The 25,860-nt window shown below is 37.2% G+C and overlaps 2 protein-coding genes across 3 annotated transcripts in view; one reads left to right on the forward strand and one right to left on the reverse strand.

The window, feature by feature from the left end:
- Positions 1-25,860, forward strand: part of LOC138182277 (cilia- and flagella-associated protein 298) — a 113,799-nt gene that overhangs the window by 56,586 nt on the left and 31,353 nt on the right. The window contains exon 1 of one of the 2 annotated variants that reach the window (XM_069117945.1): positions 22,698-23,322. The exons of the other annotated variant lie outside the window; for it this stretch is intronic. The gene's annotated coding sequence lies outside the window, so the exon portion shown is untranslated. Of the gene's footprint in view, positions 1-22,697; positions 23,323-25,860 lie in introns of those variants that run through there. 2 annotated transcript variants of the gene reach the window in all.
- Teh3 (tipE homolog 3 phospholipid transfer protein) lies at positions 48-2,345 on the reverse strand. Its single transcript, XM_069118340.1, has 2 exons — positions 719-2,345; positions 48-185 (listed from the first exon to the last, which is right to left on the reverse strand). The coding sequence occupies exon 1, from the start codon at positions 2,070-2,072 to the stop codon at positions 729-731; it is 1,344 nt and encodes a 447-aa protein (XP_068974441.1). The 5' UTR covers positions 2,073-2,345; the 3' UTR covers positions 48-185; positions 719-728.

A 25,860-nucleotide genomic window follows, 5' to 3' on the forward strand; every position in this document is an offset into this window, starting at 1 on the left:
TTGCTTGTTTTTCAAAGATAGTTTGCGCTTTCTGCAGAAGTATTTGTATATTTTGTTTTGTAGTTTTTGTTTTTTTGCAAGATGAGAATTTCAACCACGCGTTCCCCCCCTCCCTACACCTTAATAATGCCCGCGCAGGGAGAATATCGACTGACGAGCCGGACTCTCCTCCAGGAGGGGAATGCCTGCAAACAGAAAAGAGTATGTCTCATAAAATTCCTATTCTACTATAAAATAACTTTCTTCAAAACTCTACATAGTTTTCTGAACATTGGTGACTGTTGCTTTATCAGACTGTTGAACAAATTGTTCTAAACATTACGACTTAATTGGTTCTTAATACATGTTAATCTTAATTATCCCAAAAAACTCGTTTCCAATGAATTAAATAGGATTTCAATCTTTTTAGTGAATTGCATTCGAATGTAATTCTTCTACAACGACTATGTAAATATTGTGCAGAAAATTTCGTGCAATCGATAATCAATTTATCAAGTAGTTTTCAAAGGGAATAGCTTCTAAAAGCCTGCACATATTATCACGGTGAATTATCTAATTGTTTCCTTTCTATATTTTGCAAAACTCTTTATTTTCTCCAGTAGACGCTTGAAAAGTTTCAAAGTATATTTTTAGTGTTCTGTAAACCCATTTAGAACCCTTCAATGCTACATGTAGATGCCTTATAACCTTTGTCTCATTTCTATTTAACGATTCTTACGTGACGGATCTCAGAGCGCCATAGCAGAGTTTCCTCCGCCAGCATCCCCTAGGTTACCCGAAGCGCTCTTCTCTATCGACGTGAGGCCAGCACCAACTGTGCCCTTAAATCTCATCTTGGCATCATCTCCGACCACCACGGTCCTCTGACAAAAGATCAACGTCAGACAACTGATGACGAACAGTACACTGGGCAACACCAACGCGATTAGAAACTCCTTGTAAGTGCTTTCCAGGTTAAATCGGGATACAACGACTTCAGTGTTACCCTCAGCGTAATAACATGGAAATCTAGCGCGTGCGTTATGATCAGAACCATCCTTCCCATATACGTGAAGGAATTCTTTACATTCCTCGCGTAGAGTATTGACGCAACCCTCGAGATTAATTAGCAGACGACTTTCGTTAGCGATGATAAGATCTTGCTCTGGTGGAGCAACCATTCTGGTTTCATCCAGTGGTTTCGTCGCGAATATGTTGAGATATGACAGATAGGTGAAATTCGTCAGATCAGAGAGAAGATCTTTCTCTAAAACGGATCCATTGATACAATCAACAGCTTCGACGCCCAAGGTGGAGTTGAATATTCCATAACAGGACGCCATCATGACGTCACCACGATCCTCGTGCCAGATTTCCCGATTCGTCTCGACGTCTATAGCTCTCTCGCATTGACTCAGATAAACCTTGTCGCCGCTCAATAAAATCATATTTTTGTTCCTGGTCGGGATATCGACGCACCTACGGTCGCAGTTGTAGGGTGTTCTGATACGTTCGCAGGTTCCACGGTTACAATTAAACAGACCGTCTATGTCTATGCAGGTTATCTTACCGCGTCTACCGGAACATTTCAACGGTGGATCCGTGTCGTGGAATATACACTCGAACGCGTCTGTGATGTTAATGCATACACCAGACGTACAGTTGAACGTACCGGTGAGATTGCGACACTCGTCCGCGATGCATTTCGATTTCTTCGCGTTTTCCTGATCGATACCGTAACAAGTCTTGTTCGTGGTATTGGTACAGTTCGCTAATATGATCGCCGAGCCGTTTCTGCGGAGATTTACATGAATCTGGACGCAAGGGCCGGATGTTTTCGACAGGCACCACTCTCCACAGCTGCCCCATTCACAATTATCCGCGTTGATCGCGCGTATTGTCGTGCACATCACTGGTATCTCGCTGATACCAGATTGAAACGCTCGCGTGCTCGGCATGTAAATCGCCACGGTCAGATAAACCAGAGCGACGGAGGATAACACCGCCGTCATCTGGCAGATGCAAATCGTCCCGCATATCCGACCGTCCTGCGGCGGGATCACCAAATTCTCCACTGGCACTTGCTTGGGCATCGTGTCGAGTTTATCGAGCTCGATTCGATCACCAAGAAGATCCTGATGTCAAGGAACAATGAATTATTACATCCTACGTCAGCCTGTCCATCGTGTCTATGTACTACGCTGGTGAATTTTCTACATCATTGTTCTTTAAATATATGATCTTCCTTGTTCTTCCGACCGTTCGACGATTAAAGGGAATAGAAGCTACGAGGTGTGCACGGTCGAAGTCATTGACGTTTTATCAATACATGGATTTATAAGTTTCGTAGATTGTACGTACCATTAACGTACCATGAGTAGCTCGAGCATTTATTCAAGAATGCTTCTCCAGAATAATGTTTATCATACTCCAGCTGTTAGTCAATCGACCTGACGTTATTCACGAAGCTTCTCCGTGTCTGATTTTTTCATTATACCACTGATTTGGTCCCTTGAGATAGGAAGATAAACCGTTGCGAATTCTACCGATGAAATTCGAAGGGTCTCGACGAAGTTTAAGATCAGTCTAGCTTCCACATCGTGATCTCGAAAATATCCACGTCAGAGTTTCTCGCGAGTTCGTGTCACCGGTATTCTTTTTACAGCAGGACGAGGCTAGTCGCGCGCGTGTTCTGCTTTCGTTCGCTTTGCGCCTCGTGTGAGGTGCGTGCTCGAAAACTCGAGCAGCATCGCGCATCGATCGATGCCTCGCGCATGCTCATCCTCTGCAACTGCAACGACACCGTGTACTGCCGCATTTGACGTCATTGATGCCACCTTCGTGCCATCAGGAAGATCTCTGTTGCAGGATAATCGTCCAGAGATGGCGAGATTCGGCGGATCCAGCGGCAAGACATTCAATCTTTTCTATTATACAAAACTTACGTCTCTACATGAATGATTCCTTCTTGTTCATATTGAAAACTAATTTGCACGAAGCATTTAGTACAAATCATAATTTTTGTCGATCATTTTCAGTCGGTTTCCATTTCTTTGCTGTAGATTTGAGGATATCTATAGTCAATCAGTGATTTATCAAATATATTAAATATAAATTTAATCTTTTAATAGTGTAATAAAATTATAAAGAATGTAAAATTATCGCTTTATCCTCAAGATTTTCTAAATTTATGGTATCAGATATAAAAAATACATATTTTCGATTGAATTAATAATTGCTTTGTATCCGATGACATTTAAGACATGAAATTTGTGCTATTATATTTATCAGTTTGTTCGAGCATGTCTTAAGGTACAGTCTTAAAGAGTTAATAAATAAAGTGACTAGTTTGGAGCCTGGCACTCTTCCCTATGTTTTTCAATATATTTTCTTGAATAAAGAAATCGATATACTAACATTGCACGCAAATGCAACGCATTTCTGTGTAAACTTTACTTGAATGCGCATTAGGCGAAACTGGGTCGAAGATTCAAATGCGGTGAACTTTCTTTAATTATTCCAAGCGAGCTTCGGTTATTTTCGGGATATCTAGACAAAATTTTATTTTCATAATGCTGACGACTTATTTATTTCTATATAAGACTTTTAAACTGGTACGCTAAGAAATATTTACCGCGAAATAGTATATGCATAATCACTTTTTAAATCACAAATTTAAATCTGTTTATTATTCACTCTACTTTGCATACAGATTCTAAAGAGAAGTTTCTGGTAAAGATTGAAATCAAAAAGTCTGTTGCGATACCCAGTTTCAAGTGCTTTATGCAAAATCAATCTGAATTATTATCATGCATTTTATTACGTTCATCTTTCTTTTCATAAGATTCCTACGTAAATTTTTAAAAAATTTGGATACATTTTGTTTTACAAAAGAATCTTCCCTTCAAGAAGCGAACCACCAATTTTCATACTAGAAAGAATAAAACTTTAATTCCAAATAAATAATTTCTAATAAAATTTTCATCTGAAATTGTAATATTAACTGTTTAAATGTTTACTTCAAAATCATTAAAAAATTCGGAGAAACGTTTCATTTGCCAATTTCTCAAGTTCTTCCAATGTTAAATGGATAAAATATTAATAAATCTGAATCACGAAAATAAAGAGTCTACAAATAATTAGCAAGTGAGTTTTTCTCGACAGTGTGCGACACGGATCAGGTCAGCTTTTCCTTCGAGACTATCGATGTGCGACACGAACCACCGGTGTAACTGTGACACAGTTTTCCTCGCCATAGGGCTTTCAGAACAGGTGACACAGTTTGAAGAGCAAGTAACAGAAGTAGCGAAGACAAAAAGCACGAAATTCACAGCGCTAACACGTAATTAATTATGTCGATATAGAAATCGTTTTCCTTCAATTGTCTTATGTATTCTCTTGCAATTTTATTCCGATATAATTTAATTTTGTAAAAAATTTTGTAAACGGATAAAAGCATATTTAATTCAAGGAGTTAATCTTTGAAAAATTTCTTATATCGTCAAGCTATTATACCAGATTTTTCTTCATATATTTTCGTAGAATATTAAACAGTGAGTGCAAGCACGAAAACTCACAATTCCTGCAATTACCTGAAGCCTCTTACGAGGTCGTAGCACTTTCTTCAACGATTCAGCGGTAAAAAGAGTTTTTGTGGTAGTTGTACAATGAGAACACACGCGAAAGGATCGCTTGAGAACGCGACCCTTTTTTTTTTATCGCGAAATTAAAGCTTTGCTCTCCGGAACCACTTAATTATCAGCTCGCGTTTTCCATAACACGTACATTCCAGATTTTTAATTCCCGCCAAGTCGATGCCGCCACGGAGATTGTGACATAGTTTCTCCTTGCGATAGGACCTTCGTTCGTAGCTGACACAGTTCCAGGCGAAGGTAACGAGAAAGGAGGGGAGATCACGGGGAGGAAAAAAAAAAAGAGAAGAAGGTGGAGGAAGAGGTAGAAGGCACAACGCGTTAACACATAATGTAGTTTATCGAGCGTTAGCCGCAGACGGTGTGGCGCCTGCTGTTTTATGCCTTGCTTCTTTACGTCTCGACCTCACATGTGTTTCACCTGCAATTCCGATACTGCGAACACTGTGTTAAAAATTTCTTTGAATTTTTCGAATTTTTCCTCTCGTCTCTAGAAAAAATTTCTCCGATATTACTTAAGATTATTTCTATTTCTCGATAAATCTCCAATCAAATTTGAAATTAGTTCTGATATAATTTAAATTTAAATTTTAAAATTCTTCTACATTTTCATGATTAATTTTCATCTTTACTTTCTGATTTTTCGAAATCTACTTTAAAATATTTTCAATATTTTGGCACTATTTGTCATTTTTCATTTTTCCAAATTCTTTATCTCTTCAGATTTTCTTCCATATCAAAGGATCTTCTAAGGATCATTCAGATCTTAAAAACTTGCTCGTTAATTTTACGACGAATCCCCTGCACCTTTTTTGCCCTACCGATCGTGTTTCTAGTTATACGAGCAGACCACTCCCCTCTGCTTTTATTCTCCGCTTCGCTTTCCGCGTCTCTTTCGTTGCTCGTTAAACGAACACGACACTTTCATACGCTTTCCGCCGTTGGTGGCATAAATATTTCGGGGCAATTCCATGGCGCTCCTCCCATTTCCCAGCCTCGTGAACCTACACGAAGAAAAGCACTCGGCACTGCTCTGTTTTTTCCAGGCGAGCAGCAGTTTTTGTGCGAGCGGCGCCAAGGCGTACACTTCGTGCAAGCTTCGTTCGAAGCCAAACGCTCGAGGGAAATCCTCCGAGAAATTTCTATCGTTGTCTTTTCAATGTTAGGAATGATTGTTCTTGTGTGAAAGTCTTGGTTCGATTCATTCGATGTTGTTATTTATTGAAGACATACCGGCTTAAAAGGATTGCTCGGAAAATATTTACGCAGAAAATTGTAAATTATACTCTATCGGTTATGATAAATCGTTATATGGTCAACTGACAGATACTGTATATAGGCATAAACGGGTGTTATTTTAATAGTTATGGAACATGTAGCGGATAACGAATGATTATGTACACATGTGATTTTAAATATCTGTGAATGGGGTAAAATAACATTATAAAAATTGTAACTATTATTTTCTAAAATTATATCGTAAATCATAAAGTATCCAGTTTTCACGTATAAAATACAAAAATTATGTATCAGATTGTAATATGTGAAATATAAAATTATAAATCAGATTATATCATATGAAATATCATTCTACTTCGATTAAACTAAATATGGTTTTATGTTTCATTGGAATAAGCTTATTAATCGAAATATTATGTCGTTGGAATTAAAATTCTTGTATCACATCAAGATATTGTATAAATAATTATAAATAACTAATAGGACTACTATGTCTTCTATTTTTATGTAACATTTTTATGTTAATATAATAATACTATTTTTGAAAAGTGTTATTGCTTTGGTTCGTATAAAAACTTTGCAGGTTCTCTCCGTTCTTCGTTTCCAAAGCTAATTTTTATAAGAATGGTTTAGGAATCGATGATTTAGAAATTGTTTTTATAAAATAATAAATTGTGGTTCAAACATTTAATTACTCAATGCACAGAAAATACGTACTCAATGTAAAATTCACGAAAGCACATTTCATGTTATTCTTGGTGTTCATTGCTTGCGATGTAAAAATAATCAGGTTAATGTACTCGTAGATATTGTTGTCTATAATTCCTCTACATCATTTTCAAGTTACTCAAAATACAAAAACGTAATTTATGGATTACAACTAAAAGAAAATTTCATGTAACAAATTCTATATACATAAAATAAAACATGAATGTACAAGAGAAATGATTTAAAAATTTATCAAACAAAATAAAATTACAAAGCAAGAAATGGATTTAGATAGATACCATTTTATACAGCAAGCTTTCCATCGCAAAACAAGAAAGAAGATAATCACGAATACGATGCACTTATACTACTTCAATTCACATCACGTGCGATCGGTCTAATCAATTTAATCAAGTTTCGATGTATAAACAGATCACATTCTGTCGACACTCGTTACACAATATAAGATTAATCAGAAAGATTTCAAAACAAAAAAGACTTCGATTTCACAGGAAACCGAATTAAATCTTTCTAAAAACGACCGTTAAAACAGGTCATTACACGGCATAGATAAACCAGATAGGATTTTATGTGTTTCAAACTCATGAAACACGCCTTCACCGGAAGTAGAAACGAACTTTATAAACGCGAATACATGGCATATTATCACCACGTGCTGCGTCTAAGAATAGTCGAGCCGATCGATCGGTTAACGATCATCAATCTGGCTTTACACCAAATCAACTGCACATCATTACACGCTGGTTGTATCATATTTTATCCAGAAAAACTAATATTTCCATCATCTAAACAGACTAATATTTCCACACAACATTAAAATGTCATCGAACGAAACGAGAATGGAAAGAATGATCGCGCGACAGACTGCGTCATGCAAAGAATCCGACACTGACGGCGCGTTTTTCTCATGAGATTTCACGCGAACCGAAACAATAAACTTGAAACAAACTGTATCATCCTCTAATACTAATATGTAAGGATCACTCAAGCCGAGACAACCACCTGTCAAACAGCCGTTGCACGTTGTTTACACGATCCTGTTTGAAGAGACAGTCGCAGCAATCGGCGAGCATGTCATTCGCCGCAGCGTCGCGTGCCGATAAACCTCGTTAGAGATGCTTTACAAGCGGGAGAGGCCGAAAAGCGTGGGCATGAATGTATAGTCGTCAACTGGTCGTACTTACGTGAATCGGCGATAGATCAGCGACTGGAAGAAGCCCCTGGAAAATCCACTTTCCGCAGTCTCTCCCTGGTCTTCCTGGGGGAAACAAATATGGCGGTGCTACCATTGGAGCTGCGATGGCTCCACCTCGTTGTTGCCGTATCGTACCAGAAAATCAATACTCCTGTTGCCACCAATACCGAGGCTTTTTCCTCGGAACGTGCTCACGTCCACAGGCAACACTACGATATTTTGAGGAACGAGGACTCGAATTATGCCTATATAGAACGGCATTCGAGGAAGAAAGAAGAATTTCCGAGAGTTAACAAGTTCTCTCGCTTTATCTCATTTTCCCTGTCGCTTTCTATCGTTCTGTTTGGCTATCCTTGTTATGATAGCTTGGTTATATGCTTCTCTGTCTCTGCCGTAGCTTACCCTATTCAACGGTGGGAAAAAGTGGCCTGAATGGGAATCGGAAAATCAGATTTCCTGATCCCGTTAACGGGGCTCACCGACTGCTACCGTTCCTATTGTCGCCTCGGTTTACCAGTGTTTCTGCCTGCTCCTTTTTTCTTCGTAATTGTTCGCCATCCGTAGCCCACGGCAAAACACCGGTTTCTTTCACACAATCGAACTGATTCTTGAGTTTAGTTGGTGGCAGATCGGTAGATGAGTACCGCGATGATGAAGCGCGTGACGATCAATTGATCGATCTTTTCATTGTCTGGAACGGGACGTTTGATTTCGACCTGGGATGAAACAGAGCTTTGGAACGGGAAACTGGCCTGATTAAAGTTTTCTACAACAATGGTAGAAGTCAGCATTCCGTTTTATCGGTTAACTCTGCATCGTTGGCGATATCGATCCGTCCGGCCGTCGAATTCGATTCTGCGGTATTCTTTTCCATTTTACTTTACGTCACGACACGACAGTAGGAGGGATAATCACCGGGAGTTGGAATAATAATGAAAATTACTTTGCGTCCACGGAGTACACCGGGCTTTTTTAATTAATTAGTCTGACACGAAGCTCCGCGATCTGTTTAATTTCCCGCGTACTTTCGATGGGCTTTTTTGCTATGCGCTCTCTTCCTTCGACTTGTTGGGCAGAACCAATTACGGGTTTCAGTGTAGCTGAGAGAAACCGTATTTTTCACACGTCGAATTACTTACACGGAACTATGCGGAGTTACCTACGAAACATAACATCGTAATGAGACGAAACTTTTAGTTCATTTAGTTAACGTAACGATTAAATGGCAATAAGTAACCAATATATTTCATCCATAAATTCCGAATTGCTTCATTCACAATAAAATATAAGTTAGAAATCTCACCGTACAACCGTATTCGGATGTTGTAATCAATATTCTACTGTATTCAATCACCGAATTATACAAGATATTCACATATATTTCGTCTATCGGAGAAACCAGTTGTTTCATTACCATTCCGTTAGGAAGCGGAAGAAACTTACGAAGTATATCGTCAGAAATTGTTCTCCGTAAAAAGAACATTGCCTTCTTAATCTTACATGTTTGCAGACGTCTTCAATCTCTGCTTTCATTCGTTCCTTCCAACGTCAGGAAAAAGAAAAAGAGAATTCGCAGTCGATAATTTGTTTGTTCGACAAACAAATTATCTGGCGGCTCCGGTCAGACGAGGTACCAGTTATGAATGAAAGTACGGGGGAAGCTTTATTATGATTGTCTTTCTTTCCGCGTCGTTCGTCGTTTCCCTGAGAGGGATGCGACAAAACAGGAAAGCTGAAGAACGAAGCCGCTAGCGATTAATCAACACTATTTCTGTCTTCGGCTTTTTTCACCACTAAAAATAAACGCAAGTATCAAATATAATCAATAAAGGCGGTCACTAAAATTGCATGAGTCCTTTTGTGAAATGAGTGAACTAACATTATTAGCGATATTTACAAGTTGATTAGAACGCACATTAAAGTGTCAAAACACTTTTACAGTACCATGACGAAGCCCAGTCTGCTGTCTAAGCACTTGAACAATTCTTGGCACCGCCAACTTTTCTTTCAATTAAATTAAAGAATCAATTTTAGTTAAAGAATTAATTTTTATAATTTCTTTCCAACAATCAAAAACTTTCTTATTTGGTTCATTTAGTTTTCACGCTAATACATATTATAATCTCGCGGTAAGCGTAAATAAATTTTCTACGTAAATAAATATTTCAATATTCCAAATTATAATAAATTTTCCTGAAAGATTTTTCCAGTATCTCTTTAATAAACCGAAACCACTAAATTTACTTACCTCTACTCTCGTGTCGACATCCTCTCCATTTTTGTGATATATCTTATCGCGAGAAGATCAAAATTTTCATAAGCAAACGTAGAAATGAAGCGCACGTACGTGAAAGTATTACCTAAGGAGAAACAGAATTATGATAACGTGGTCGACGTGAAATTACCATAGCAAACACGAGCTATGAGTGATTTCTCTGCATTTTTTTCTTTATTTCTGTCCTTTGCACGGTAAATAACAACTGACTGACAAGGCTAGTTGCGCCTGCAGTGAGTAAATTAGAACGGTTGGCTTACGTGCCAAAGAAATTGGCGTGTAGCCCCTGAAACCGCCAGGGAATTGATATTTCCGTGGAGTTGGTGCATAGGCATGCACCATACAACTTCTCTTTCTCGAAACGGTAACCTATATACAGTTAGTAATATTTTTAGAGTTATGAAAATGCAACGAAGCGATACGTCAGTTTGAATTTCCCCGTTTCCTTTTAAAATTGACATGTAACAAGGGGAGGAAAGAAAGACAGCAAGGAAGAAAGAGAACGTGTTCGATACTCTGGCGGAATCGCCTTCAAATATATCATCGGTTTGCTAGGAGAATGATGTAACTGGGAAAATAACATTTTCAGGAAGTCAGTTCGAATAGAAGTTTGAAGTAAAAAATTATGTAGCTAATAGTTTTTAGATTTTATGCGTATTCGTTACTATTAGACTAACACAGAGGTAAGACAGTTCTTGTGAATTGTGACATGACAGAGCGAGTTCCACCGGTAACAAAAATCTATATGAATTTCTATTAAATTTCGCACATATATCTGTTCATACACACTAAATATACATATATAATTATGATTCAGCAAAGCACGGAATAATTTAGCGAATTTTAATTGCACGATAAATTTCAACCATAATATTTCATAACTTACGCCCGTGAATACATCTCTATCAAATGGTAATAGAATTGGCAAATAGCCGGGGATAAATTCACAAGAACACAATGATTTACAACAAAATTACATTCCCTGAAACAGTCAGCTCGATTCCACGCGCTTCTAAAAATTGCCGAGTGATAACACGCGGTTTTTATGACGGGCTAAAGCAAATATTATTGCTGAATTACCCGATCGAATCATGAAGTGGTCGATATATGCGTTTTCGTTGTATGTTTCATGAAACTATTCATCGTCAACAAGCGCAAGTTATTTTCGGTGTGAATTATTCCATTTCTGATAACCGTCGAACGATTTCCCTCAGTCGATGTATGGTCACTGGCCCGTAAACGTAAATCAATAACGAAACAGAAAATACCTGGCTCGAACATATATTCTTAGGTATGAAATCAAATGCGGGAAAAATAAGCCATTCACAATGGCCGCGACTCATGGTCTTTTACTTCTACGGAAAATCCCGCTTATTACGATCTATTGTTATGCCTATTAAAAAAGACTGGTCGTCTCAGATAATTCAGCACGAATTTTCTTAAGTCTTTGAATGACAGTATTGTTTGTTAATCATGGAATATTACAGTGGCGTAAAAAATTTTCGGAACATTTTTTCATATTACAATAGGTAAAAAAATACACACAGTATGTATTGTGTATCATGAACTGTAGATCTTTTCAATGATGACATATCTACGATAGATTGTAGTGTTTATGTTTAGTCTTTATTTTGATGAGAAATTACTAAGGAGCGAATATTGATGTTCGTATTTTTTCCGTTTTTCATCATATTAAATATACGTCATATTCTCCCAATACATAATAACGATAAAAACAATTTATTTTATACTTTCACTGTATAGTAAAGAATTAGCCTGCATGAAAAGTCGAATAGAACTGATTGTGAGTTACCCCCCAATATGGCGGCAAGTTATTTTAAAAAATTTGTTCACGCTTTGTTAATGAATAATTATGGTTTATTTGATATTTTCTTAAAAGTTGTTCAGGAATATAGTACTTTTTATAATGAGATATATTTAATATTTAATAATTAACAGATTTGGGCATAAAAAGACCCTCTACATATCTAAATGTCTTTTATTTCTTTATTCGTTGTAACATAAAGATAAGTTCCAAAATCTTTCGCACCGCTGTATAATGTAGTAGTGTGTGGTATTCGTTTTTGCCTTATTTATTTCTAGAAGATGGTCTTTGTTATTTAGAGGATTTAAAGAGTTTGTTTGGGAGAGTTGTGAAGATTTTTATTTTCTCTCGATATAGAATGTGATCACATTTTTCCATTTTCCAACTTTTAGTTTTGATAATTTTAGAAATGGTCGGAATAATAATCAGGAAACACTGGGTGCAAATATGAAGACAAATTATGTAAAATTAATTTAAACACACTTCCGCGTGAGCGCACTGTTACAATTTATGCACACCTCACAATTTAAATTATTAGAGTGAAATCCAAGGTACATGTTGAAGTTAAAGATACACTGTGCCTTTTAACTTGTTACACTTGTCAAAGCTGCGCCCATGATTTTATTCCGCGTTCCTCTTAATTGCAGCCAAACCGTGCTTAGTGTTGTAGATTTATCGGCGTCATTTGCATTTGACGCATATATGCAGATTTTCCGTGAAATCAGTTATGCGGAACCCTTGTATACCAGAAACCACGCTGAGAATTCATCTCGCTCGGGATGATCCACGAGTTTTGTTTTATGCTAACGACGTATAATCTTATGCATGTCGTCAGCTGTGTTTGTATTTCAAAAAGATTTTTTGTATGATGTCGTACTTTCTACAAAATTTATTACAATCTAAAAATATAATTTTAATATTTCAAAGTTGCTATTTAATCTTCTAGAAAATTAACAAAGGAAACGCAATAGAAAGTTTTGTCCATAAGAGAAGTGAAATAGGGAAACACTTGGAATTCAAAAAGTTTCCAAATGTTAGAAGGAACGAAATAAAGGCGAGAAGTTATCAGATGCGAGCAAATGGAAGACCACCTGCGTCGAAGACCCGGCAATGTCATTTGCATCTGACACGCTGTCAGTTAGTTGTGGGATTATCGATAATTCAATGGACATTAGATGTATTACAGAGGGATGTCCCATTTGCGACGCGTTTAGTTAAGGCGGTTTGTTAAAACGATAAGGTGGTTGTTGTTTATCGAAAACTTCGGGAAGCAATACTCTTCTCTCAAAGACATTTTTAAGAATTGCCTATTTACGAACATTAAATTTAAACGTACATACGAGTATGTTCTCATAAAACCTTTCCTTTATACATTTATTAAATTAACTCTATTATTAAATTTACATTTATTAAATTACCCTTATGGAAGATTTTTCCTTTCTGCGCCTGGAAAGTTATTAGAATTATTATCATCGATATTATTTTCTAAGACAAAATTGCAATTTGAGTGAAATTATTCGTTGAACGAGGCGAGGGAAAAGGTAAATAGGAAAAAAGGAGGATGTGGAAAACTAAGAAAGACGAAAGATCGAATAAAAAAAAATTGAAGAAAAAAGAGGAAGGAAGGACGAGAGGGAAAGAAGGAAAATTATTATATTCAACTGTTCCTTTCTTATATTCCCTCCATAATGGATGTATATTCCAGAGTCAAAAGAGAATATTTATATTCGATTTCATTTAGTATATTTCTAATCACAAAATTTCTATCTAATAATTGTATGTGATAAATAATAAAGTTAATATGGAAAGCCAAGAAAATCCAAGATACATATTTCTTTAGAAACTGATCGATCCAGAATTACCATAAACTACATAAGTAGGTATCATTAGAACCCCCACTGGAACTTCCACGAATCACACGACAAAAATTCGGTAAACGTGACTCTGCACGAAGAATCAAGAGAGAAAGAGAAAACGGGTCGATTGGGGGCAGAGTGTACAATTAATGTAGAAGATATACAGGCGTCATTTGCGTCGTATATTCCGCGAGGTATGGGCCACAGATTATCAAAGAATCCATGGAACAGACAACGTGCACGGACACGAGGAAGACATTTGGCCCACATTTCCATTCATTGGCTCCCAGCCAATTTTCCCGAGAAACCGTCGCCCTAAGAACAAACCGTCCTCTCTGAAACGACACCGGTTAAATTGCTCAGTCCAATCTTTTCCCTGTCGCTGTGACTTCCGTAGGTTAGCATGGTGACAAAGTACGTTTCACAATGGCGATTCATCGTCTTTCTGATCTCCTTTGCGCTCGTTATGCCGCAGGGTCTAAAGCTAGAAACACAGACCGCTGCTCCATCACGGGTCAAAAAGGCATTTACCACGCGAATTCGAGATGGAAGGTTCAGAATAAGTGGAGTCGCGACGCGGCTCCGTGCAAATCGATCGAGATCAGACGGTGTGGAGCCATTCGTCACATCCGGAGAGAACTGCCACCGGCGAATACTCGAAATTCATCGCGGATTATTACCAAAATTCCTGACATCCTTGCCTACAAGCCTTGTTGTCTTCTACGTACGTGATTCGTCGCGAGTCGCGTATGGAATTTCGGTCAGTATTATATTATTGCGTTCTAAGCAGCTGTCCGGCACTCAACGCTTCTGTGCCGTCGAGTTTTTTCGTAGAGACTGATTTCTTGCGATGTATACCTGTTTTTAATTGCGAAGTTTTTTATGATAATAAGAAGTTTCTCCTAAGGGTATAAAGTATACATCCTTCTCACCGACTATAATGATAGAGTTTGGCCAATTCCATACCAAGATAAATAAATCAGACGAAAATAGATACAATACGTAGAATGTAAAACATGGTCCAATGAAGAATACATTTCTCATAAGAGTAATCCTTAATTTTTAGTGCGTAAAGGTCTGACAATGTTTAAATACTTTGACTCATCTTTAATTTTCTTTAATTTAAAAAAGAGCAAGAATATCTGACTTTTCTTTCATTCGTCATTGAATTAATTTTTCTTCGACTATTTAAAGTAAAAAATAACAATTCGTGGAAGACCGATAAAATAACGGTGAACGTAACCCTTATGTTCTTTAACAGGAATTACTCGATATCTTTCCTCGAAGCATACAAACTGTTGCAACTTTAAGCAATCTCCTGACGTTTATTTGCGACTGAACGTGCTTGAAGCCAGCAAGGATTGCGCGTATAAATTTCAACTAGGTCCGCTGGTCAGCTTAAGGGAGTTTAAGAGCTTGTTAAAAGTTGTTAGTTCTTCAACCAGACTTCTTTGCCGTGTCACGAAATAATTAAATAACTTTCTTAAATAAAATGAACCGAGAAATAGACTGAGTCTTGACGAAATTATTTTTTTAACGAATTCGTTTTCTGCATAGATGTATATCAAACACCAAAAACCGCAAAAGATATTTCTCCTGCCAAATAAAAAGGGGTATATGTATACAAAACGAGTAAAAAGAGCGAAAAAAAGACATTGATTCATAACACGGCAACGGAATACAAGCCAATTTTTTTTGCCCAAGCTAATAGAGAAGATTCGTTGCCTCTTTCACGTTACCAGAAAAAGACGTAGCGCCATTGTTAGTATCGTGAATGCTGTTTTTACGAGTTTAAGACGAAACTAGAATACAACAATATCCATGACTCTTGTATAGCTCTTTTTCTCTTCTTCTTGTTGAAATATTCAGCAATATCTTGTTCTATCGAATACACAACGTAAACTACAGTTTCCTTGACTTGGCCGTAAATAAAAAAATTAAATTTATTTAAGGAGTAGTGTAATGTTTTTGTTAAGTAGGATTAATTATTTCTCTGAATCGTAATTAGGAAAGTGTGTAAGTACTTTGAGCTTGTAACTCAGTTTTTGAAGGATTGGAATTAGGTAGGTGCATATGAAATATCGTTTTTTCAAACTTTGATGAGTCAATATGATAGATTAAATTTTTTCCTATTATCAATTATCTACTATGATAAGGTGGAAGAAATTTGCCATAAATCATGTGCATTCAATGTATTAAGATTTTAATAGAAATGTTACAACCTTATTATTGCTCGTCATGAATAGGCAGAAGTTTAAGTTTAGGAAAACTGCTATAAAAGTTGCTGGAAATATAAATTTAGCATTTGAGAAAGATTAAAGATATTCTGCACAATTTTTGGCGAATAAATTATTTTCATACAATTGTTGGCGAAGAAACTATAACAGGTCAATTTTAAGATTTTTCGAATTTTGGAATTAATAATTCTTATAAATTTGAAATAATGAAACTAGATAGTAATTTATAAGTTTCTAAATATAAAAGTTTATTGATTATCTAAATGTTACCGCAAATTATTAAACATGGTTGATAAAACAATATTTGAAATGAAGTTATTCGCTTAAAATATCATACAGGTATAGTAACAATGAAAATGACTCCCAAACACTCGAAACCTCCACGCCTAGTCTGTGTAAACATGTTCTACTTACGGGACTCTCGGCTGGCCATGCTTTTGTCCTACTACTGAAGCCGGAGTTCGCGGAACAGTTTCCGCCACGATATAATGAGATTCTACACTACACGGAAGCATCAAGCAGATATATAACACCCACGATTGCATACAACGTTCTACCTTTTTCAATAGAGATTGAATCACAGCTAAAGTTTACTTTATGCAACCGTGATTCAGTTTTACGTTCTCTAACTTATATCAATTTGCTAAATTGTCTAGACGATGTAACTTTTACAGTTTGACTCTTCTATTTCATAGGTTTGCAATATAAGTTTGCAATATCTGGAATAAACATTTAAAAAAAGAAACAATATTTTTAAATAGACAATACGGTTAAATATCTAGACCAGATAAATTCGTACTTCTTATAAACAAATACTTTGAAAATTGTAAGAAGTGGTTTCAATTATAATTGATCTTTCTATGAGGACTTTATCCAAAAGATTTCTGTTTTGGGCAAATGTATGAATACCATAGACTGTTGTACCGTTACCATACTTTGCCATATTAAGAGTGGTATACTTTGAATATTTTATATATTTTTGCATATTACGTGTATTCTGTATATTTTTGCACTTTTGAACTTCTCATAAATGTACAAACAACCGTATGTTTGCTGGAATTGTATTGGGATTGACTTGAGTATGTAGGTACATATCAAACTTGATCCTATCCCTAGTAAGAAAACAATTCCAGTAGCGTAGAACCATTGATCATTATCAGCCGTAACAGAATCAAACGAAGCGTAAATAATTACTTTTGCGAAATATAGGTGGAAAAATTACAAAGGTCGTAAAACTATGCGTAAATACTCGTACCCAGATCGAATACCAGATGTCCAAGTAACAGCACGACATTTCGCAATAATTCCGTTTCTTCCATTTCCACAAACAGTGAAGAGAAACGGGCGAAGGAGTTGACAACATGACGCGACAATACGCTGTTTACTTATCGCATCCAGTTCACGGTGCAATCGAACGAAAGCAGCACACATTCGCGCGATCCTCCGGAACAATAGCCCCGAGAGTAAATTATTTTGCAGTCTAGTTAACCCAGTGAATTCTTCGAAAGTACATGAGCAAATACCGATCCCTGTTTCGTAACGGCCGAAACTCGCGATAACAGTTTAACTTTAGCAGCGAGCAAAGGAGGATACAGCGACCGTACTCTCTCTAAATATTATACTCGAACGTTGAAGGGAAGAATAAACAGTCGAAGGCGAGAGTACATCTGATCAGTTCAGTTTATTCGAAAACGCGTAAGTGCTATTTGTTGAGCTGAAACGCGAAGGAAGGGAATTATTTGATATAATCTTTGTATCTTTCTGTTTCGATAATTCTAATGATAATATTTTTGTTATTAATTGATACTTTAATTTGTTGCTGTTGTCGTAATTTTCCTACTGTTAAATTATTATTGGCCATAAATGTTTGATTATTTGAAGAATTCGTAGCAAGATATAACAAATATTTGTGGCAATGTGTTTTCATAGAACTGTGTCGTAACTAACCGATTCCATTTTGTTGTTTGAAGTTTCTAATGAATAATTCCCTTTCAATTCAGCCAAATGCACAATAGAAAGTAACCATTTGGGTCAAATAAGCGATTAAATTCTTCTAGTTACCTGGTTGAAAATATGGTGGCAAAAAGTCATTTCATTAGCTGCAACATCATTTCGCAGCAATTTGTATTCACAATTATTACTCTACTATTATTACTTCTATTATTACTAGTCTTATATTATAACTAAGATAATGTAGGGTAGTATACTCCACTTAACAGTATTGCATAATAAAAACAAATTTAATTTACAAATTTTTCATTCCTTTTCTAATCATCAACAGCTACTATTTTGTAATCAATACTTATACAAATTGTTTATTGTTATCAATACAATAATTCAGATAGCTATTCTCAAATAATTTAAAAAAAATTGCAATTTAATTTTTCACCATATGATTTCGTTTTATATAAAAGATATATCCAATTCACCAAGGAATACTCTCAAAAAAATTCTCGTTCACAAAGAGTTAATATCGATCACCAGAAACACCACGAACTTCCAGAAACCTAATCTATTATACACATTTTGTTCTTTCAAATCGAACCATCTTCCAATACGCAATGCTGGAAGAATCCTATATGCTATATCCTAAACACTCTGGAGGCTGTATATCAAACGGAAAGTAGGAAACGCGAAGTTACGAGTTTTGGTATTCCCTGGAAGACGCCCCGGGAATTTCATTTCACGACGGATCCCATCGGTAATAGAAAATAAACAACAATCAGGAATTGCATGAATGGATTCGTATCGTCGAGGAAACTGACAAGGATAAAACTTCGGCAACATCGATTCGTGGTTGTGTACAGTATTAGAAAGAAAAGAAAGAAAAAGAAACAATAGAGTGAAAAGTGTGTCGTGGTAATGATATTCCATATCATCAAGAGGATAAGAGTATCCGCCGTGCGGTCTGTATCAATAAAGAAACAAACCTAGCTGGTTCGAGCATACTTGGAGCGCACTCCACTTCCAATACAGCGAGGCGAAGCAGTTCACCAGGGGAGAGAAGGTTCGTTACGACATTGTTCAAAGTGCAACGTCCTGTGGGCTTGTTTTGATCGATCCATGTGTATGGCCTGTTGTTAGAGGCTAAACGCTTACATACTTGATATTCGAGTGCTAACGAGCAACGAATAGAAGGCACTTCTTCGAACAAGGAATTATCACCGAGCAACACGAAACAAACTCGTCAGAATGCCAGCCACGAAACGAAACTTCTATAATTACTCGATAATTATTATTCATGAAAATAATGGGTTCAATTTTCCTATCTAAATCGGCGATGATCGAGATTCAATAATATGCTCGTACGTGATAATGTTGCGAACATCTTGTCGGAAATTGCTAGTGACGTTCAGAAATATTAGATCTGTTCGTTTGATAAGAATAATACGTGTAGAAACGTTTCTAATGCGGTTTACTTTTAAGATCTAAAGTAGCTGAAATATATTGGACAAGCTGTTATGATCCGAAAACAGAGTCAGATACATATTTATATGTTTCTTTTGTTATAAAATATCTTTATTGTTTTCATTATTTTTATGCTGTGAGATTAACTTCGGTATTGTTAGACTACGGATGTTTATGTAAATTCGTACTTTTATGAACCTAAGTAAAGAAATAGGATGTAAGGGGAGATCTGTTTCATCCTCTAAATGCCATCCTTATACATCCTCTAAATAAAAGTATTACGCTATTTTGAATACGCGAAAAGAAAACAAACTTTTTTGCCCCAACACAAAATATAAGCTCGATAATTAGAGCAAAGCACTGGTATCGTGGAACAGAAAAGAGAACTTTCATAGCAGTTTCATGACATGAAATATTCGGTCCCATAAATTATGACAACGACAACGGAAGGCGTTTGGTAAAAACCTCGTGACAGCCTCGTCCCAGTTTTAACTAGTTCCGCGGGAATACCACGAAACGCAGGTGTAACAGAACGCAGACATCGTGATAATCGTAATAACCTGGAGATGGTGTCATCTCCCTTAATGGCATTGACGTTGAGTGACAATAGCTAGAATAAGCAAATGCGATAATCAACGAACTGTTCATCGGTAGACGGAAACAGACATCGAAACGCATATGCTGGCTTAATACGATTTGCGTGTTACGAACTGACCACGTTTGACCGCACGGAATAATTCTCGAATTTGGAACACGGCAAAATTGTTAATCTCTGGAAATTTTTCGTACCACGATACGTATGCGTTTTTGCACTATCCACAAGTTTACTTTAGCTTTAGCGAAGTAATTAAGGTCAGGGGACAATTACCTTGTCTGCACTTGAGGAGATCAAGTTTTAATACTTTAACCTATTAGAGACAAAATTCTATGGATTTAGCTATATTTCAAAATATAGCTAACGTAAGGTATAAGCAACGTAAGGTTGGGAAGGTGGAGAAGAAGCGAACAAAACATTATTGCTTTTTTCCGAGTTGGTAATTTAAAATAAAAATATTACAATGTCATATAAAATATTGGAGCAAAATCAGATACGAAATCCTATCTTGTATTATTATAAAAATGATAAACATTAGCCATCTTATTAGTAAATGTTATGTAGGACGATGTTTCTTATTTTCTCCTTATATTTTAATTTAACAGTCAGATTCAGTTTTCGAATCAGTCAAATCTTCTGAGGTTCATCCTGCTCACCACAGATAGACAGATTAATACGACGAATCCACGTAGAGCTAGGTTTCATAAATGAAACGGCATTCCTGGCGAGGAGGATCGATTTACCCTGCCGGACAAACTAATTTCTCAGGCTCGTCTCGAACATCGCTGCACTGGCTAACTTCGTTACAACGATTTACAACTGTTCCAAACTCATGGTAGACCGGTTCTTATTGGTTTCGGTTCCAAGGCTCCACGGCTGCATCAGCATTAGGTCATTAGGGAAACCCTGGAGGGTGCATACACGATCTTGGAGAACTTACCTTCTCGCAATTTCTTGCGACTCGTCTTAATCCGAGGATAAAAACTTGTCTCATTACTGAATTGTATTTTCAAGAGATCCTTTTTTTCTTTTCTCTTTTATTAATCGACGTTTGATATTACAGAATTAGTTGATTAAATTCTTAAATTTTATTATCTTATATTTAAAACATCTCCAACTGCCAACCAAATTGAAAAATTCGAGGAATAGACTTATATGAAATATAATTTACTTTTATTTGTAATTATTACTTGAAATAAAAGTTTAAAAACTAAATATAACAAACATACTTTTGAATCCCATATTATGGAAAAAATAGAAAGTATATAAAACTCTTAAAACTTAAAAAAGAATAGAAATAAAATTTTTCGCGATACAATTAGTTGAATTTACGAGTGTAATTTACGATCTTATTTATATATTGGCCATTATATTTAATTTTAATCCTTTAAATCCTTTTTCTGACGTAAATACAGTAATCTTTCGGCTGTATTCAATCCCATAAGTTTCCACTGACACTTCACTCTAATCTCTGCAGTAGTATTATGTAAATTGAGAAGCATCAATGCCCGGCTATCGATAAGCACATTGTAATTCGTCCTTAAATGTCAGACATCTATTAAAATTCCCTGGCTAATTTCCAATATGTAAAACGTTATCGCAAACCAACCTGATCTGTTACCAAAACGATATTTGATATAAATGGTAACAACCAAAATTCCACAAATCTGTCGACCTCCTAAGTTCGCCAGAAAAAACGAGTGTTTGTTACGAGAATAAATACCACCGTTGTGAAATGAATCATTCCGAATTATTGCAAGGAAAATCGCGGAGAGTCAGAGCTAAATCACTCGGATGCTTCCATGAAATCGCGAAACTTGGTAAACCAGTTTCGTCAAGTATTTCCGGTCGAGTGTTACGAAAAATACGTTTCGTTAATTTCAACCAGAATCTTATTGCGACCCTCTTCCTCTTCTCGAATAACGTCGCCCGATCGATACAATCAGGTCTTCGACGAGTTTTCTGCTTTCACTTTTCTGTTTTTAAACTAAACAACTTTATTAGAGAAATGGAAACATATAATTAAATTATGTAAAGGGTTCGTAACAATATTATGTACTTCTACAATATTGTCTATAAGTGTTTGAATGCCTCACGCAATTTAATCAAAATATTTATGTTTTTCCCATAACTCGGACTAAATACTCTGCTTTTAAACTAAAGCAAGAAATATGTCTAGATTACTATATTTAACTACATGTCTACCTATAATGAATAATTCGCATCTTATATAATTGATATAAACTTATAAAATGTTGCTGGAAATACATATCTCAATCGGTTTTCTTGGAAAGGAAAAAGATAATTTAACTTTTTAAATGCCTGTTTATATTATACAACTGCTGTGTGGGATTATATCGCAAAAGAACCATATCTAATTAAATCATGAAGTTGTCGATCTCGTAAAAATAGTAGCTCGTGTAGAAACGATTCAGAAATAACCAATACGAATATTCCATATCTATCAATGCTGAAAGCGTATATACACGCAGATATGCTAAGAAAAAAGGTATACGTGTAAATGCAAAGGAAAGAAGGAACGGGAGAAAGAAGGACTGAAAGCACAAGGTCGTGAAACAAGAAGTAGGAAGGCGTAGAAGATGAAGCGAAACCCAGTCAGGGGACGCCCTGGTGTCGATGTTGAGCGTCGGTTGGCGGCGTCGGCGGTGGTGGCGGCGGTGGCGACGGTCGATGCCACCAGATGCCACTGTGGCGCTAGCATCGCTCGAAAATAAGCTCGCCCAAAAGCTCTACCGACTGCAGTAGCCCGGCATCCGTCGGCGCCGCGGCCAGGACGAAAATTTCCCGCGGTTATATCATATTCCACCGTGTCGTGTGAGCCTCGCCGATGGAAGCTCGAATGGCAGCTCGAGGTTAACCGAGAGATACGAGACGATCGACGGAACACTTCGTGTCGGCCATCGAGATCGTACGATAAAACGGAAACGAGAAGGGAACGAGAGAAAATAAAAAAGAACGGGAAGAAAAGAAAAGAAGAAATAAAAGAACGGCGACCATGAGGTGGCAGCCACGATCAGTGGACTGAAAATTATTAGTCAGAGTTCTCTCTGGTTACCTGACCTCGCTGTGCTTCGACGGAAACAGCGGGTTCTTGGTTCGATCGAGGCGCGGTGGTTCGCGAGATCGCGCGACAAATGTACACGGGGGTGGACAGTGTGACATAGTGCCGCGAAGTAGGCGACGAAAAGCGACGGGGAGGGAGGAAAAGGCCAGTGAGCAAAGAACGCGGGAAGAGGAGGAGGTGGGACAGGATGCGGGGGCACAGGAAGAGGGCGCAGAGCCCCGACGATTTCTCTTCTTCTTCATAGGGGGTACCGTTCCCTTCCTTTCGTCGCGGAAACAATCGAGCTTTCTCTTAAGTTGACTCGTCTGAGTCTGTGAGCTTTTTCACACACGGGTAGGACGCGCCTTCAGGAGCTGCTTCGCGAATGGATGGGTCAGGGGGTGGTAGTCGCGATTCAGACCGAGACTCGGTTATTACTCCGCGTTCTATAATTCTAAAGTGTCTTCTTCCGTTTCCTTGTTACAATTCGTATAGTGTCGTATTGTCTCATTTATTCTTACAAGTGACATAAGCATTTACAATAGAAACTTTTAATAAAAATGAAAAGATGTGATTTCTTTAAGAACTCAGTTGGCCCAGTTTCGAACGATAGGAACCATCGTGTGAATGTTGCTAAAATCTCCCTAGAGAGGATCCCCGGTAGCACGTGAAAAGGGTGAACCTGGTCGACTGAAAAAAACGTTGCGAAATTGTTTTCACTCGTAGCTTCTTTGAATGTACTCAGAAATATACGAGTCCGATATTTTTCATAGTAATCAAGAGAGTCGAATCTCTAGTACACTTTCAATTACGTTTCTTCCGTCATTGAAAAGGATTCTCGAGATCCTCCATTGAGAAAGGCCAACCGAGGGGCATGCTGATACGCGGACGAGGACGAAATCGCGAATTTAAAAGCACACCCAAGCATATACTAATTGCTGGTTAACGAGGCAGGCCTGGCTGCTTCCATTTGCAGGCACTGGCGCAGCTTCTTGTAGATTGGATACTTCCTTTCGTACGGACGCGGCCACGTAATCAACGTGGACACTTAATGCGGAGCGTGTTGATTTACGTCAAGTGGCTCTGTAAATGCAAAGCGTTCTCCCTCTTCACCCTCTTACACGGCTCGCCCCTTTGTCGTGAAGGGGTTGCAGCGGGACAATTTGATCATTCGGGGCGGAGAACGAGCTTGTCGTAATTCGAACTGCTCTGAATCACACCATAGATTTCAAAATTTATAGAAACGATTTCCCCATAAGTTGAAAATGAAGAGCTTTTTAAATCCAATATTTTTGATACTTTAAACAGAAATTTGGAAACGTTGAAAGAGGAAAGACTATAAAGTGTTTCGGTATTACATTTTAATTGATGCTTTCGTATTTCGAGGAAGAAATTAAAATTGAATTATAGTTTGAATAAAGTAATGAGTGCGTACGTTTGGGTGATGAATAGGATCTTGTTCACCGTAAAAGCTGTTTTTATCGTTTAAATCGTATTCAGAAAAGGTGTTGCTAAATTTTTGATACTTGATTGATACTTGAATTTCAGTGTCAACGGAACATTAGAATAATGACGCGTCTGCCTAATAAGTGTAGCGGGTAAAAAATTGTAGGAGATATAAATATAGGCTGAAATTATCTTTTTCACTTGCAAGGTGATATAAAAATGAGCAAAAATGTAAAATTACAAAGGACCGATGAGGATGATTTTACACAAAACACTCCTTTGAGCTTTCTCTGTGTCTAGCTTAAACTTTCTCTGACGTAACTTGTCGGCACGAGACTCGTCAAGTCAATAAAGGAACACAGAGCACTTTGTGGCCGTAAAATCTAGCTTCTTTGTATTCCGGGCCGAAAATGCACGCCAAAGGAGGGAAAATGCAATTTACAAAATCATGAACCTGCTCTTTTTTCTAACGTAAGATTTTTCTATGTTCCTTTTCTACGTGCAACAACATAGAGACCTCGTTTTTATTTCTGCGCAATGCAAGAACGGTTTAGACATTTTTTAAAAGGTTTATATAGGCGACTAAAATTAGTAAAAGGTGTAAGTGATAAATTGTCATTTAGCGAGGAAGCAAACAAACCGTGTATTCAAGGCTTAAAAAACAAACTCTTCCATGGCAGATCAGGAGTACGTAAGTACTAAACAAGTCAATCTAATGAACTCAAAAAATTGCAACAACTTGAAATTTTGCATTTTGCAAGTAAAAAATTCATCCTGGCTTTCGTTTATCTACTAATCAATCAATTATTCTTCGTTACTTTATTTTAATCGTTCCTTCAAAACCTTGCTATCATTCGTCATCATTCTTTGCCATCACAATCTTAGTTTATAAATAACGATTAACGTAAAAGTCGAGATAATACTTATCCTATTTAATTGCGGGAAAAACAGATGGTGCCAGAAACTATACGGCAGAAGACACTATGCCACACAAAGCTCGGCGCTAAGTTTTATCTCTATAATACTGGCGCTCCGTGAATCGGGGCAATCCAATAAAACAAATCCGTAGTTTGCGGCCTAAAGTGCGCGGAAGCGTCGAGTGTAGTTAAAGTTCCGTTACCAGTCTTGTAGAGACAAGTAAAAAGAAAGGATGGGGAGAAGAGAATGCACGATCGTGCGTTTAGTTATTTTCGTTTCCTCGGATTTATTAAAAGGAGCTTGCGCGACATGGGCGTTTATCGAAAGCTTCAAGGGCAGACTACGCCCGCCACTGAGAGTTCAGTGATAGGCGAAACGCTTAAAATCCAATAAACAGCCACCAGTGTTCCATAATTTACGGAACACAAGAGCGCGAGATCTG

The sequence above is a fragment of the Bombus flavifrons genome, chromosome 8 (assembly GCF_040668555.2).
Source record: "Bombus flavifrons isolate JBK064 chromosome 8, iyBomFlav1_principal, whole genome shotgun sequence".
NCBI lineage: Eukaryota > Metazoa > Arthropoda > Insecta > Hymenoptera > Apidae > Bombus > Bombus flavifrons.